General features: G+C 42.4%; 1 protein-coding gene across 2 annotated transcripts in view; it reads right to left on the minus strand.

The window, feature by feature from the left end:
• The window catches only part of BICDL1 (BICD family like cargo adaptor 1), a 59,732-nt gene extending 56,787 nt beyond the window's left edge, over positions 1–2,945 (minus strand). The window contains exon 1 of one of the 2 annotated variants that reach the window (XM_050980438.1): positions 2,610–2,930. In XM_050980438.1, the coding sequence (XP_050836395.1) occupies positions 2,610–2,930 (321 nt within the window). Of the gene's footprint in view, positions 1–2,609 lie in introns of both variants that reach the window. The other variant, XM_050980439.1, reaches the window with a different exon arrangement.
• Between the last annotated feature and the right edge of the window lie 14,665 nt (positions 2,946–17,610).

Here is a 17,610-nt window from a genome sequence, read left to right on the forward strand (position 1 = left end):
TGGCGTTAGAAGAAGGTGAAGAATATGAAGTTTATTCTGTTGTGACAGAGAAACCAGAACAGAGCAGTGGGGCACAGAGAGCTGTTGCAAAGAGGAGGAGAACCCAGATGAGATGTATTGACTGGTCCCTCCTGCTTCTGTCAGCAGCCATCTCTCCTGGCCTGCCCTCACCCCAGCACCTGCAGGGCTGCAGGTCTGGAGAAGGGATTTCTGCACATAGTGCTGATAGGGCAAACTGCAGGCCTCAGTAGGGGAGTTTCTTGTTTCCTGAGTGTCTCTCCATCGAGAGACAGCTGCTCATTGATTTTTAAACAGAACTGCTTTCTAGAAGATGTTTTCTTCTGAAAACAGCTTCTCTTCAACTTAACTGAGCTGGGCTGGTCCTCATCTGAAGAGATGAAAGCAAAGGGGAGTTTCCCAGCTGATAAAGAGTGTTCATACTGTAAAATGCTTGGACACAGCAGGCTCCTCTGTGTCAGAGGAACAGCATTATTAACTGTTTTAATCCCTTAGAGAGGATAAAACTGTCAAGGATCACATATCAGAATTTATTACAGAACTTCAATTTCCTGATTAGAAATTAATTTAAATTCAGGCTGTGAAGTGAAAGGTTTGCCAGAGTAGGTGTATGGCAGGAATGCTGTACCTCAGCCATGAACCCACAAAACTAGAACATATTTAATCTTGAGACAAAGCACCCAAGGAGCAGACCAGAATCTTGGCTATTGTGAAATGGAGAGGCTTCACTGAGCTCTTGTAACCAATTCTGAACTGTGAACTGGGACAAAATATCTCCTTTTAAGTGCTAAACATCATTATATCAGGTTGTCAGCAAGGATCTCATCTGAGACTTTGCTTTGTGTCACCATCGGAAAGTTCTCAGCATAGGGAAGGAGGGAACAGCTGTGGGTCCTTCCTCTCTGCTCCTCTGAAATAAAAAAGCTTACTGTGAAATTTCATTCACTTCAGTGGCAACAAGAGGAGGCCGAGATTTAATCTGCAGAGGGTGGGATTATCAAGCTTGTGTTTTAGAAGATTAATGTTGAAATTTGATTTTTTTTGTGTGAAGAAGCACTGGGTTAAATTTGCCAAACCCAGTGGAAAAAAAATTACCCTAAAGTAGATACCACTAACTCCTCTCAAATGGGTAGCCTGGGAAATAGCCATCTGTTATTCCACTGGGACGTTAGGGTGATAGTAATTGGATGAAAATATGTAAACAGTCGGATGTGTTTACAATCTCTTCATTTACCTTCTGAATGGGCCTGTGAGAGCAGAGGTAAATATCTGTGGGATTTTATTTAAAGTACTTTGAAGTCGTAGTTTCTACCCTCTCCTTTTCACCTCTACATTTTGCAAGCAGTGAGTGGTTTTTGAGGCTCCTGAACTCCCTAAAAGGCAGCTCGCCGGGTACCTAAACTTGTGCATGTTTTCTTTAATGGTAGGAAAGGTTCTACTCCAACTCCTATGTCTGTTCTTACTTAAAGATCAACCTGGAAACATTCACTCTGGCAAATTTTAATACTCTGGGAAATTCTCATCTGATAAACAGAGACACTAAGCAACAATTTGAGCAAATGTCACCTTCACTATTTTTTTATTAAAATAGCAAAGGAAGAGACATTCCCTTGCAAAAAGGAAAGGATCAGCTGGGGTAAATGACAAGCTTAATAAGAGAGAGGAATTTTTGTCAGGAGAACAAAGGGCATACAGTAATTTCACAAATCCTCTTGAACTTGAGAAATGTTAAGTCTGTGAGGAAGGAATACAGGAATATGCAGGACTGTGCTGAAAGAACTGGTCTAGGCTGACTTGAAATGTGAATGTTAATCCAGCACTGTTCAAACTCTCTCCAGAAAGGTGGGAGAGGCTTTCCTCAGCCTTCAAAGCAGTATTGGAAGAAATACAATTTCAAGAATACCTATGAGGAAGAGTGAATAATAGTGGTTCTCTCACAATTGAGCTAGAGTCCTTCCAAAAAAACCCAAAAAAAAACAACCTGCCTGCACAAGTCCTTTTCGTTGTAATAGCTCTATTTTATCTTAAAAAAACATCAATAAATAGCTCAATCCCCCGAGTTCCTGGCAAACAGCTCTCTCCAGATACCTGTAGGCATTTTTTAGAGCAAACAGCTAACAGCGATGTATCATTAGGGCTTATCTCCTGCCATGCCTAAAACCTTAGCTGCAACAGCTTAAGCATAAGGGTCACATATGCTCTGTAGCTCAGTACCTGCTGTGCAAATTTAACTTCCGAGGTATTTCTGTGACGTGATGAGCCGCGCACATCTCTCCCAGGTGGTCCTGGGGCAGAACAGACCCCCAGGAGCCTCCGGAGCGCGGTGCTGCAGCCCGGCCCCGGCCCCGGCCCCACACGCCAGCTCTCGGCCGGGGGGACTGGGGGAGAACGGCAGCCTTGCCTCCCCCAGGCCTCGCAGGCATTGCTCAGACCCTTTCTTCCCCGTCACGGCCACAGCGAGTCCCGTGGGCTGCTCGGCCGGGCCCGCGCCCGCCGCCCGCCCCCGGCGCTCGCCGGGGAAGGGGCCGCGTTGCGTGGGGAGAACCCGGGGCCCGGAGCCCGGGGCCGGGCGGAGCGCGGCGGGGCCTCACCTCCAGCTTGTCGGTGAGCTCCTTGTGCATCCTCTCGTACTGCCGGCTCATGTCCTGGTTGCGCTCTAGCAGCGCCTTGCCCAGCCGCGCCGCCAGCACCAGGTCCTTCTCTTTCTGCCGGATCAGCGAGAGCAGCTCGGGGTCGCGGGCGGCGGCGGCGGGCGGCGGCTCCGGCGGCTCCCCGGCGGCGGCCAGCAGCGCCAGCTCCTCCTCCAGGGCCAGCTCCAGGGCGGCGGCCCCGGGCGGCTCCATGCCGCCGGCGCTGTCCGCCTCCGCCGGTGCTGACCCGGCGGCGGGCAGGCGCAGGCACGGCGCCGACATGGCCCTGCGCGCCGCCGCCGCTCCGCTGCGCCCCCCGCGCCCGGCCCGCGGCTGCGGCGGCTGGGCGGGGAGCGCCGCCGCCCCCAGCCCCCGCCCCCCGGCGCCGGGCCCCGGCAGCGCATCGCCACCGCCACGGCCACCGCCAATGCCGCCGGCGCGGCCCCCGCCAGCGGCACCGGGCCCGCGTGGCGCGGGGGAAACCGGGTCCTGCTGGCCCCGGCTGCCGCGGGCAGGTCTCGCCCCTTCTGCCGCAGGCCCAGGCCAAAAATCCCCCCAAAACATCGGGGAAGTCCCAGGAGAGAACTTGGCACCCCCGAGGGGCACAGCGCGTTCTCGTTGCTCGCCGCTCGGTCCGCCAGAGCTCTAGCGGGGCTCTTTCGGTTGCCAGAGCAGCTCTCGGGATCTTTGTGTTCAGTAGTTCACCTCGGAGAGCTGACTACAGCTTCCAACAGCCACCGGGGCTTGCTTTCAATTTCAGATTGTTTGGCATGTTCTCGGGTAACACTTGTCCTAAAGGTACCCTCAGTGAACGTTGGGAGTTGTAGTCAGTTCAGCTCCTAGTACTATTCCCTCTATTAGGGGCAGCACTGGTTGGGGTTTCAGTTATCGTTTTGTTGATTTTTTATCTCCTTAGAATCCCAGTGCAGGAGGGAGACTGAGGCAGAATACAGCAGCATATACCTGTATATTGTCACATTTGTTCAGACCCCATTCCCTCAATTTGTGATTATACTCTAATTTCAAGCAAGGCTTTAACAGTGATGGCACAAAAATATTTTAAAAGGAACTTGTGCTTTTGATTCCTAGATTCTGCAGATGGGAATTATGAGCTTTTTTTGGGCTTTCTTTGGGCTTGATTTCCTTTCCTTTACTTAGACCATTTTCATCTGTATGCAACAGCCCCAACACATCAGTCCAAGGGTGTTTTTGGCTGGGACAGTTGGTGACTGATGCAGTTTTCAAGCAGGACTGGCTTCTGCCTGACATCAGACCCAGGGCCCTGGACAGCTGCTGATTATTCGTAACAGTTAGAACATGAATTGTGGGGATGCAAACTTCCCTCTGGCCATCTGCCACTGGGACTTGGCCTTTCGTGGGGATACACCCCAACAGCCCAGCTTGGGGGACCCATTGATCCTTGGCCTTTTTCTTGGCAGCATCAGTTAACAGCAGTGCTGCTTTTTGATATGTGAGCACCTACTCTCCAAGGACCTGGCAGACTGGTGCCTCGTGCTACCAGCACCTGTCCCAGCACAGTAACTGTTGGCCCTTATGACCATTGTGATTTCCTTTGCACTGGTGACCCAGAGGTGACACCTCCTTTATCTCACAGCAATTCCCCCAGGCACTGACTTTTGTCAGTCCTTTTTTCCTTGCAGTTCCACAGACGCTCACATTGCTGGTAAGAGGGATTGACCATAAGGTGAGATGGTTTGGACAATATTGGCCCTTTTAAAAGAACCCCTGTCCCAAGAGGAGCTGTGATTGCACAGATTTGATCATCTCTATTTAAACACAGGAGGGCGTTTAATATTTAAACTGATTGTGAGCACCTTCTGCTGGAAGTGCGTACTACAGCAGACCAAGCCTCCTGGTGTGATTAATGAAATCCATTGTGGCATCAATTTTCATCTCTAATGCTTCCTTCAGTGTATAAAACAAAAAGAGATTATACTGAGATGGTTTTAATCTCCCAAACAAAGCCTGAAACAAACCCCATTGCTGCATCTGTTAGGAGAGGGATGAAGAAAATCTATTGCTTGAATGGAGAGGGAAAAACACATATAAATCAGTGAAATGTATTGTAAATATGCCACCATCTTAGTCAGGCCTCTCTACAAGCTTAATGTTCTTTTGGGGACTATTGACTGCAAAACATAACTGTGTTATCTGGAGCAACCCTGGATTAAAGCTTTGTTTATAGCACATATTATTGACTTCCAGTTAAAAAAATTTAAAAATCCATTGTCCTGTGAATTTAATTATTGGTTTGGCTTTTTAGAAATATGGTATGTTACTGCTTCTAAAACTCCTTTGTATGCTACTTTATCAGTATTTTATTTTGTATGTGTCATCCCAATCAAATACCTATGAAAAACTGTTAGGAAAATAACAATGCAGTTTCTTTACAATGAAATGGTGGCATTATCTATTAGGATCCTAAAATGCATTTCAGCTGAGAGCTGTGACAGTTGCTGCCTGTAAGTGGACACACAACTCCCATTTCTGCTTTTCTTGCCCTGATTCAACTTGGTTATATCCTTGGAGAGCCTCAATTCAGAAAATGGAAGAACCAGTTATTGGAAACAAGTCAAACATGAGGTTGTTTTGTTTTAATTGCACTGCTGAATGCTGATGTGACACTTCACTCCTCAGGTACTGCAATAGTGAGTAGCTCTTGTGGAGATTTAGATCAGGCATTTCAAGAGCTGAGGCTGTTGCAACACAGAAGGTTCCTGTGTGTACAGAACAAGTGATATTTCAGCCTGGAAATCACTCCAGGGATGGCCCTTTCTGAAAATGCAAAAAGGCCAGACTGACTCAAGCACACAGAGAGTCAAGAGCAAGTGACTGATGCCAGTGATGTCATCAGAGCACAGAAATGTCACTTTGCCCAGGACACATTGCCTTCTTTGTGATATTAGCAAACAAGGGTGAAAATAAAACATAGGTGTAAGAGAGTGGTGTAAGAGTCTTTGTAAGAGGGTCAATCATTCTTTCCTTGCTCAGATCAAAATCTTGCAGATCTGTATAAACTAGAAAGCAAAAGGTTCTATTCTTAATGGATCAAAAGGGTGGCACTGACCTTGCCTCTAAGCAATTTTTTTTTCCTTCTTGCTTTTCCCCATTCCACAAGTACTGAATCCAGTAAACAAGCCATGGGGAGGGTTGGAGAACTTGATTCAGTCAGCCATCCAGGGCAACATGCCAGTGCAAATTCCTCCTGCTAAACAGGTTCCTAAAAGAGCAAGATACTGAAACAGGCAATCCAGCTTAAGCTGTGGATACAGCAGTGGGTATTGTCCTTCCCAGAGGGTCAAGGGGAGGTGAACTCTAAGCTGTGCAGGCTCTTCAAGCCCAGTGTCAAGTATATTGTTAAATCTGATGCTTTGAAATCTGTATTCTGCCTTGCAGGGATTTCACTGGTTGGATTGTTCACAAAGGAAGTGTGGCAGAGGGTCTGGACCTTTGGTGGTTACACCAACAAATGCTGGAGAATGTAGGACTGTATGACTTGAGCAGGACAAAGCATTTTTCACACATCAGAAAAGCTGCAAATCCAATAAATGTCCAAGTGCTTCAATCAATACCTTCACCTCAGCTGTAAGGGCAGCACTCAGATAACAGGCACAGCAAGGGATCATCCTTTTTTGTTTAGAGTAAGGGGAGAAAAAGATGTGTTGTGGGAAAGCCACAGCCAGACCTGTAAAAGTAGGTTATTGTCCTGTGCTTTTAAAGCCGACTGTGGTGAGAAAGGAATTCCTATCAACATCCTTAATCTTCCTGCCAGTGGGCTGACAGACTTCCAGGGGAGGCAACACAAGCTATCAGGTTTCTTTTGCCATTCTTTCTCCCTCCCTGCCCCACTCCCCCCTTTCTGAATGATGAATTACTTTATTTTTCTCTCTGTTTTTCTGCACTTAATTTCTGACAAATATCTTACTTTTTCTGGTTGTTTGTGTACCTCTGTGCCGAGGTGTTACAGCCACAGCCTCCTCTGCTGAAAGAGGTGCAGGCAGCCTCAGAGAGTTTGCAGTTACCGAAATGAATAATTAAAGGACATCTGTGTCTTGCTTGCAAAACAGGCCAGAACTGTAAAGCCAGAGATAAGACTCATGTGTGACCTTTCTTTCTTTTTGCTTCTGTAATGTCCAAAGCTATCCACTATGTGTGTGCCCAACTTTTCCCTGATGCTGAGTAGAGGAAATACAGGATGGGAAGGTGTATTTGCAGAGCTTGGTAAGGGTGAAAAAAACAGAGATTTATTGTTAAACTTTGGAAAAGTTTTAAGAAGGGAAAGAAAGTTGTTATGAGTGTTAGCCTAGCGAGATGTAGTAAAATAAAAAAACATCCTGATTTTTCTCAAGGCTTAGTATTCTCCACACAGTTTCTGACAAGTTTGTTTTCTCCCAGGGTTATCAATATCACATCAAGTAGAACAGAAAGACCACTCATCCACCATGGTGACTCATGGCATTGAAGTCAGGGGAAACATCCCTTGACTGCTAAGGGGGTAAAGCATGGATGACTCAGGAGTGCCCAAGGACAGAACCAACACCATGCTGTGCTCACCCTGCCTCTGTGTAAGGGGTGCACAGGGAAAAGAACAGGGGAATAGTTTGACTTGTAATATGGAACATAGGAGTTAGAGATGTAACTATTTTGTACTATAGGTGTTAGTCTCTGTGAATTGTGAAGTTTGGAAGCATTCTGTAACAGTCTCTCCAAAACAAAGCTGACAGTGCTGGGAACAAGCAGAACTACTCTAGACCTGGAGGAGTTGCATGGCCAATACTTCAGGCCAGCTTGATCTGTTTGGGGTACCCCACCAACAATTTGGCTTTGGTTCACAGCTGGCCCTGATCTGACACACATGCTGCCTTGCACCTGAGGCTCCTTCTTGGCTTACCATGATCCAGGGAGAGTCTGGACACAGGATCCAGGTTGATTCCTTCTTAGTGGGAAGACCTTCCAACACTTATGCCAAGAGGGCTCCGCTCCCATCCTCACACCCTTGTGCCAGCTGCTGGGATTGCAGTGTGCCTTTGGCAGCATGTGACACACTGCTGGAGCTACTCAGAGCTGCTGGAGAAGCTGCAGAGAAACAGAAAATATCTCAGGCATGGTGAGCACAACAGGGTGCAGAGGAGAGCTGGGCTGGGGATGTACAGGGTGGCATTGAACACTCATGTGAGAGGTGTTGGGTCTGAGTGCTCCCACACAAATCCAGCTATGGGCTGGTTACTTCTGCAGCCCACAGGAAGAGTAAAGATGTAATGGTTCCATGGGAGATGTACATCTACATCTAGACTGGTGCTGTGTTTTTTTAATGAACTAGGTGTTTTCAGCAGTTGGTGTGAGTTCTCCTTCTTGAATCTTACCCCATGACAATGTTTGCCAAGCCTTTGTGGAACAAACACTCCTATTAAGAACTAAAAAGTAGCCTTTGCCTATATTAAGGCACAAACTGAGAGAGCTGTTATTGCTTGTATGTCTTTACAGCAAACCCTTAGGTCCTAAAATTACCTGTCATGGTGTGGGCCATGGAGTTCTGCAACCATTAAATGATTGGACTTGACTTTGTGCTTTGTTGTCGGGAAAAATACTTGTTCACTATGCTCTCACTCTGCTTCTTAGGGATATGCTGTGATTTGTAATGACTTGTTTTAGGAATGCTGGTCTTTGATCTGGCATTACTGGATTGTAATTGGCCATGTTGACACAAAGCAATGGTGGGATTTAATGCAGCCTCTTTCACTCACTGTTGTGGTCAATTATTTCACAATAATGGCAACTCTGCCAGGTATTTTTGCTTCATTGAGCAATTATGTTGTTATGGAAACTGATATTCTATAAATTATCTGAAGAGAGGCCTGATTCACTTCTTGGGAACAAGAAATTTTAAAGTAAAAAGTACAGGATAACAGGGGTTTTCATTAGCTGTATACTTATTTGTGTAATTACTAATCCTTAGTGCTGTTAACTCCTTGGTGCAAATATCAGCACCTTCATGTCCCTGCAGGATCTGCTCTGTTGTCACATCATTAGGAGCCAGACCATCCTGCCCAGGGGGAGGCATCCTGGGTATGTGCAGCACAGAAGCTTTCAGAGGAGCTCTTGCAGCACCCATTACCAGTGAGAGTAATCCCCTTTCATGCCCAGAGCTGTTTCCTCAGCACTTTCCAAGAGCACGAACTAGATAAACATGTGGGTGGAAAACCATTGAACAGAAGTAATTAAGTTGCTCCTGGTGAGCTAAAGCTTATTCTACATGGATGAGGAATCCTGCATTAGCTTGAGGTAGTCAGTGCTATTCCCCAGCATCTTTCTCTTTTTTCATGCTTTCAAACTGAGTTTTCTTCTGGTTCTTTTTAACAGCTGAGTTACTAAAAAGAACATTGTCACCTTTTATATGTTCAGCTCACAGGACAGGGGGCACACAGTCTCCCTGGGCCCCAGGAGTGCTCTGCACTGTCAGGGCAATAACATCTCCTCCTCTTAGCTGTGGAGGCACCAGGAAATCTGTCTTTGCTGTGTCAGCCTGGCCATGGGGAGATCTGCAAGTACCAGTCTCCAGATGATAATATGTTTCCCTGAGTAGCGGGGTTTAATCTGGGAGGCAGTAAACCTTGCTATAAAAATAGCCAAGTCTTGATTTCTCCAGAAAAATGAAAATCCTGTGTCTTCTCATGCTAGTTGCTGGTTTCTAAATCCCCTTCAGTTTTGTCAGCATCCTTCTGTTTCATAGAATGGCGAGTTGCCAGACTGGTGTATCATCTTCCTGGGGTCTGCTGCCCACGTAGCAGGTATTCAGATTCAAAACAGCAGACTTTGTAAGAGTGCAGGACAGCTTCAACTGGCAGGAAAAGATTTGGGTTCCTTACAAATGTGGTTACATATTGGTGTATGAGAACAATTCACAATGAAATGAAACCTGCTATGAGTGATTTCCATTTTAAGCTCACCTTATGTATAGGAGTTTTCAAGAGAAAAAGAATTGCCAAATAACAGCTAAGACATACTGTTGAATTATGGGTATTGCTTTCTGCTGTTTAATTACTTGCAGACTGCACTACTCTATTGGAAAGGCAATGGCAGAACAGTTTTCATCTGGCAAAACTATTTCTGTAGGATTAGAAAGTAGATTATTTTCCATCACTTGCTCTGCTCAGAAAACCAATGTATCTTTTTTGCCCCATTTGGGGACTTGAATCACAAACAAAAGCAGGACGTCAAAAGCTTCTTTAGTTTCTTGTTTTACTGCAAACATAACAACTCTGTACAGCACTGTGCAAAGATCCCTGGATGTGGCACATGGCACCTGCTTTTGGAGGGGAAGCAAAACCAGACCTTTCCCCTACCTACACACCACCCCTCCCTGTACTGTCTGCTTTCCAAGGAGTTCAAAGCTCTCCACAGAAACCATAATGAGGCAACTCTTGGGGTGACATTATCCTGTAATCCTAATCCCTGTTTCCCTTTCACAGAAGGATGAGTAGAAGCCAAGGCAGTAACTTGCCAACAGTCCCCAACGCCAAGGCATGCAAATCTCATGATCAAGTTGAGACCTACAGCTGTAACCTTTAGATCACAGTTTCTCTTCAAGAGCCAAGTCACAAAAGGAAAACAAGAGTTCCTGTCAATATCTCTTTGCAATGGCTACACTGCTTTGGTTTTTGAGTCAAACTCCCAAGGATCAAGGAAGGAGCTGCTGTAGGACAGCAGAATTCACAGATAAATAACAATGATAGGATAAAACAGCTGAATAGAACAAGAGCAAGAGAGAAGGTTGAAGCTCTAGAGGGCTTGAGATCAAAACATAAGGAACATGGAAAACATGAAAGAGATTAAATACTAGAAAGGACCAATGGAGAGAATGAATCCATATTACAGTAATTTTACTGGTCCACTTTACAGTAATTTTTTAAAAATTTTAAATAGTGAGATAAATTATTCTTGTAATTTTAAAAAATTTTTCTTTATTCCTGCTGGGAGGACCTAGTTGACATCAGTTGTAAATGTGTTAGGACAGAAAAATCAAAGTGTTTAACTGCTGTGAGGCACTCTCATCATATCATAATGCCTTTTGAAGCTGTAATTCAGTGATTGATCAGAGGAGATCTAATTAACTGACTACATTATATGAAAAAAACAACCATGGAGAAAGCTGTGATACTCTGGGTATCACATTCATCAGAATCTTTGCTCTGCTGCAGGGGTGTGGGTGTTCTAAGGAAAAGCCAAACCTTCATTCAATAGATCACCTAAAAATAAACCTTAAGATTAAAAGTTTCCTTTCTCTTTCTATCCTGCCTTTCCCATATTATTGCTTTGCATACTTCTAGACATTTTAGGAAGTGCACAGACCATATTTGTCACTAAAATATTCAGCATTAAGCTAACTGCTTAAATCTAATATTCACCCACACATTATCTAAATGGGGGTGAAATTTAGATCTGAACATTACCTTAATAAAGTGCCTTCTATTCTTGTTTCCCATTTTTGCTTTTTGCTGTACAGCATTCCATGCCTGTAGGGGCAGGGTGAGCTCAGTTGCATTGGGAATGACATTTATGAACATTTAGTGCAGCCTTGGTGTGAGTTCACAGCCAATGTCTCCCATGGGGTATGTGAAGGCAGTGATGTGACAAAAAGGAAGCCAGATACTCTTAATTGGGATCAATGAATATGCTGACATGCTGTTGTCAAAAGATATGAAGATTGGGTGCATATTTTTCTTACTCAATAGCCTTTCATCCTGGATGTAGAGACTGATAAAATCCACAGCAATCCAGGCTCTGGGTTTGGCTGAATGCCCCTTGGTCTGTGATTCTCCTCTCTCTTGGAGATCAGGTTATTTTATAAAGCTCCACACTTTTGCCTGCCTAGAATGACATGATATCAGCTTTGTTGAGCAGGAAGGGAAAAGTAATCAAAAATCATATTTTCTGCATTATTTCAGTGCTGTGGGCTAGCTTGCCACTTATTTGGATATCTGGTTTCTTTCAGCAACACTTTGATATCAAAAGTATATCTTAGTTTAAATAAACATGGTTTTGCCTATTTTAGTAATCCTCTTTAAGGTCAGTGTCAGATGTAGCCTTATGTGAAGAATTTAGGTTTTATTTTCCCTCACTGTTTTCATATAAAGCCATCTTATAGATAGATGAGTTTTGCTTCCCCAAATTTACACTTACATTTCAGTGAAGGCATTTCAGCGAAGGCCAAAAAACAAAGGCAGCAACTACCTTCCAAACATTCCATTATTGAATATCCTTGCAGAAGGGCCTGCATGGCTTCCCATTCCACAGTCTGCCTCATAATCCTTGCTACTCCCTGGGTCAGTTTTGTGCTACTCAGTATAAAATACACACTGTGTCAGTTTTACTCCAGTTATTTAACTCCAAACCTATACACAACTAGCTGAAACATTTATGGGTTTGCCCTTCAAGTGTTTTTGTTTTTTGAGTGTTTCAGAACTTACTTAGTGGGGAAAAGGAGATGCTTGCACATAACATGATATGGCTGCAGAGTTCAGAAAATATTGTCTCACTTTTTGAAGCACACCAACATTGCTGTCCAATGCAGAAGCCTCCTGGGAACTTGCTGTGTGCATGAAAGGTAAGAGCTTACTGTTATTTTTAGTGTGTCTGCACATGCGTCACCCTTGGTTGCTTCTCTTTCTCTCCTGATGACTTTTCAGCTCAATAAGTTGTAGCATAAATAACCTGCAGTGCTATAGCCACCAGAAATTGGAAAATCATTCAGCAGCACAGCCTAAAGAGCCACCTCCAGCCAATGGGGGAAAGGACTGTGGGTCAGGGAGGTGATTTAGGGGAATCATCTCTCAACTGCTATAGAATTAGCACCTAGAGTTGGAAAAAGAATCTGGAATAAAAGAATCTACTTCTATTGAAAAGTGCCTCTGCTCTTCAAATGTTTTATTTTAAAAGCTGGAGTTCTATTTATAGAAATTAAAAGAGGGTTCCCCTGTGCTGGCCTTTTGTATCTATTATTCTAACATGCTTCTATTGAACTTCTCTGGACTTCTCCTACCATTAATTGTATCTATTAGTTGTTGGTCTGTTGAACGCTTCCTCTATCTCAGTTTTTGAAGAATAAGAGCATTTTGAGTAATTGGAGAATGCTGCTTAGGCCACTGATTGTGTTTATAAAACAGAAACATTATGTTCCTCTTTATTTACAGTCATTGTAAATGGAAAATGCATCTATTGTTTGTGTTGGTCTGAAATTATGTATTGCTCTTTCAGACACCTGAGGACCCATTATCACCTCCTGAATTTTTGTGTTTGTCTGTGAGAGAAAATGCCCTTTATTGTCCTATCTCAGAAACACCATCTCATCAACTGGGAACCAATTTAGAATTCTTTTAATTCAGCAGATCATTAGAATATATATGACACTTCCAGGGACAATTAAACCATGTGGAAGCAATAAAAGACTGGCAGTTATGTCTGATCAACAGTAATAGTCCAGCATCTTGGGAGAAAAGAATGAATTTTAATTCAGAAGCCTATCAACATTTAACAAAGCTGAATTTTGTATTTTTAGCCCATTACAAAATTACCAGTATTCGGAAATCAGTTTTGTATTGGTTTTTGTGCATTTTGTTTTTGTTGTTTTGTGGGTTTTCTTTGTTTTGTTTTGTATTTTTTTTGGTGGGAATAAGGGAAAAGAGTGAGAAGACAGACAGCTGCAAGGACTTGCAGCACATTCTAATTCCTTATTTTGTTTGACCTGATTTAACAAGCTTCCTCTGTTGAAATATCATCATCTATGTCGGGAATTATGTCAGGAAGCACAATATGTGCAGTGTGGGTGAGTGAGCTTGCAAAAACTGTCAATGAAGATCAATTACAGGAATTTTTGAATTACACATTAGATAAGAAGCAGATGACTTCTTTTCCCTTGCAACTGCGCTGTTCACTATTTTTGTCTAAATTCAGATACAGCCGTAGAGGCAGTGCAAATCTGTCACAGAGCGTCACAGAGCTGCCCAGGCTTATTGATCATTCTCTTCTTTATGGCTGAGGTCCTGCAGAGCCCTGGTTTTGGCACAGAGCTCTGTGCAGAGAAGCCAGAGAGCAGCAATCCACTAACAACCTAGGATTTATATGCAGCTTGGGCAGAAATGGCCCTTTACAAATGACTTGGTAGGCATGAAAAGAAAAATGCTATTTAGGAGTTGCCATTTTCTGATGTGTTGGTACTGCTGAATGATGCAGTGGGGGCTGTGTGTCCTTCTCTCACACCACAGCTGGGCAGGCAATGACAGGGGGAGGCAGTCTTGCTCCTGCACCTTCACTGTTTATAATTACCTTGGATCAGCCTCTTCATTGGATATTTCTGAATGTGGAATAGCATTTTTTTGCCCCTAGAGGCTACATATAAGGGGGGAAGACTTTTGCAGACTCTACACAGCTGTTGAACACCACTGCCAGCATTTCCTGGCTGTGCCTCTGGCTCAGTTTGGAGCTGAATTCCAAAAAACAAGTAGGATTTAAAGAACCCTCTTCAAGAGAGAAGTAGCAGTTCTTATTCACAGGAACTAGATGATCCATTATCTTTTGAGGCTGGGGTACTGAAAGGCATCAGAATGAAAGCCAGGGGAACGTAGAGAAGAAAGAGGTGCAACAAACTATGCAGCCTGTGTGCAAATCTCTTTTATTCCAGCATCTTGTATTCTAAATAATCTTTATTTTGTAGTATTTGTTCATGGAGGAATAGGTTGATGCAGAATCCAGACTCCTCCACTGATTTAAATGCTGTTTTCTGGAGGATTTTAAGTGGTAGCTGGTTGTTAACAAATAACAATTACTTAAGATAAATTTAAAAAATATTTATTTTAGTTATTGTTGTTTTTTGTCATTTTGGGGTTGGCTGTTAGTCTTTTATTGATAGCCCTTTGATATGAAAAGCTGACTACTTTCTGCTTCATGCTTAAAAGCTTTAAGATGTGGGGTGTGCCAAGTCTGCACCTTCCCCTCATTTCCAAGGGACTAATTGATACTAATTGTTCTCATCCACTAGCAGAACTCATTAATGCTGCATCTGATCCATTTCACATTTCAGAGAAGCAATGCACAAGATCCATTGCTCTGAGGAAAACCGGAGGGCTAAGTGGTCAGAAGAATAGAAAGAAGAAAATATTCTACCTTAATACCTCTATAATTCAAAGGAATTTGAAATAGTAGCATAAACCCACCTTTCATTTAAAAGTTATTTTCAAAACAAAAGTTGACCTGCAGTACTTTAAAAACACAGGGGGAAAAAGAAGCCTAAAGCCATTTTTTATTCAGGAAATGTTTATTCCACAGAAAGTCTTTCACATGGAATTTCCATTCCTCTTTCAAGATTTGTATTTTTGTATCCAGCCTTTGGCTAAAAATGGCAAAATGCAATTCCTTGGCAGACCATAAGCATTGCACCATTGCAACAACTTCCCACCTTCTCAATTTTTTTTTTTTTTTTTTTTGGAGGAAGAATATACTGGGTTTTGGAGCCTTTTCTTTCCAGGTAGTAAAGGAAATTTAAAAGTGTGAAAAAACAATGTGAGCCAGGCCAATCACCATGAGAAATGGTGAAGAGCACTCCAAAAAAAGCATTCACCATGCAGTGACCTCCAAAGCAGCCAGAAATTGTCATTCACTTCCTTTATGAACCTTAAATTACTTCATTGTTTGTCAGTGTTATTTCTTAATCACGTATTCATCACAATTCTTAACATGGAAAAGCTGTTTAAAAATGAGAATCCCACCATACTCACTGTAAAATATCTCCTGGCCTCCAAGCAAACATTATAGAACTAATTCTAGAAGAATTAAATAAAGTAACATGTAGGCTGTCATTGCCGAGCTCCTCGGGACAGGAACGAACACACCCACTCAGAGCAAGAACATCTAAAATCCATAAGGTACCAAAATCGTGATTCCAGATTAAAAAATAGGCAGGCAATCAAATCCAAATTTCTTTTAGTCTCACCTGGAAGAGTCCTTTGACATTAAAACTGTCATTGCCTCATCTGCTGCTTTTATTTATACCCTGCACAAAGTGCTACTATTGTGCTTTTTTACCCTATTCACACTGCCCACCATGCTGTAGGGCTGCAGAGCACAGATTATTGGTAACTGCAATTTTTGGAATAAATCTTCAAAGGAAAAAGAGTTTATTTCAAGTTCAATTACACAAAGAATCCAAGTCTACCTCTGTATCTTAAATCATCAGAATTATTTAAGACTGGGTTTGTTTTCTTTTAAAAAGCTGGCATCATTTTACAGACATATTTTGTTTAATCTATTTTCATACTTAATTTTGATACTTCAATCTAATGGTATATGTTTTTGTAACAAAATACCTGTGCACTGATGCCCAATCCCATAAACAAGCAAATTATTGCTGTAGTTGAGGAAAGGATTTGTCTTTTCTGTGGATTTGTTGATTTAAGGCAAAGAAAAGAATCCTGCTGTGAACATCTAGAATTAATTCACCCTAAGACTAACACATGATTAAATTTTAATAATAAGTTTAGTTGTGCTCTCAAAAGAATTCTGTCTCTTCACCATAAAGGTATTGCTGTTCTTTTTTCTTTTGGAATCTGAATAAAATATAACTGGATATGGCCCTTTTTACATGATTATTCTATCTAAATTCCAGAGTAATTGAGTGTTATGTTAGATGCAGTTGCCATCTGATAAGCAGCACCTGTCCTGTTCTAGGTTTTATCTTGTAAACCAGAGTTGCCTTCCCTTCCCATCAATGAAAACATGCAAGTGGTTCTTTAGGACATTTAAAACAAAAGATTTTTTTATAATGACTCAGATACTTTATCAGTTTTGCTTTAATTAAGCTCCTGTCACCTGTTGCTGTGCAACATGTAATTCCCATTAAGTCATGACAAATGTAGTTTTCAGCAGCTCCAGGAGATGTTAATGTGAACACATCAATATTCATGTCTCTTGACAGATTGTGAGGTTTAATATATTGCTTTCTATAAAATAATTTTTGTGGAATCAGGGATGTTCCTCTGATAGCACAAAGGAAGCCTGAAGCTGAGATATCTAAAATATCATTTGCTTTTCACTGCATCTGCAAGTTAATAAATTATTTCTCTGGAAAGTAATGAGGGATTTGTTTTAGGCTAAACATAAAAAAAAAAAAAAAGTAGAAGACAATTAGCTTTAAAAAAAGCACTTCAATTTCATGAGGTTAAATGCTCAGTTTGCACATAAAGAAAGATTCTTAGTGACCCAATTCTGTTACTATTTCATTTTGGTCACACCAGAAATTTATCATGATTATGTTTTGGCTTACAGGGAAATTCAACATATGGCTGTGTTAGGAGAGTGTGGTCACAACTGAGCAGTGTGTGCTGGAATGAGGAACCCTCAGAACTGGGATTTGGTCTGAAGAGCATCATCACATATGTCTGTTTGCATTTTTATGAATAAATCAAAAAAGAGATGACAACTATATATCTAATAGGAAGGCCCTGTGTTTTAAAAACTGTTTTAATGGATTTTACTACTGTAAATATAAAGAAAATAGAAGCAAGACATAAAAAACCCCAGTGAACATTAGCACTTATATAATACAATTTTTAGCATATTACTAATACAAACAAAAAAGACCTCTAATATGTTAGTCAAAAAACCTTGAAGAATATTATCTCTGTGCCTACCTTCTAGTGAAAGTCTATGGAAGAAACACCAAACAGCCTTTCAGGTCTTTTGAAGTTTCATTTCCTCTCTGCTTATCCCAGGAGGATGACAGCAGAGTGGTCTTTTTCCAAAAATTCTCAGGAGGAAATTAAAAATACTGCAGAAGGAAAGACAAAGTAATTGTTTTCCTGGTGATTATTTCTCTTTGCCTTCATATATTTGATAAGGAATTTACTTACATAACTCTCCTTCCCAAATCTGCATTTTGAAAATATTTCTA

This window comes from Serinus canaria, chromosome 15, assembly GCF_022539315.1.
Source record: "Serinus canaria isolate serCan28SL12 chromosome 15, serCan2020, whole genome shotgun sequence".
Taxonomy (NCBI): domain Eukaryota; kingdom Metazoa; phylum Chordata; class Aves; order Passeriformes; family Fringillidae; genus Serinus; species Serinus canaria.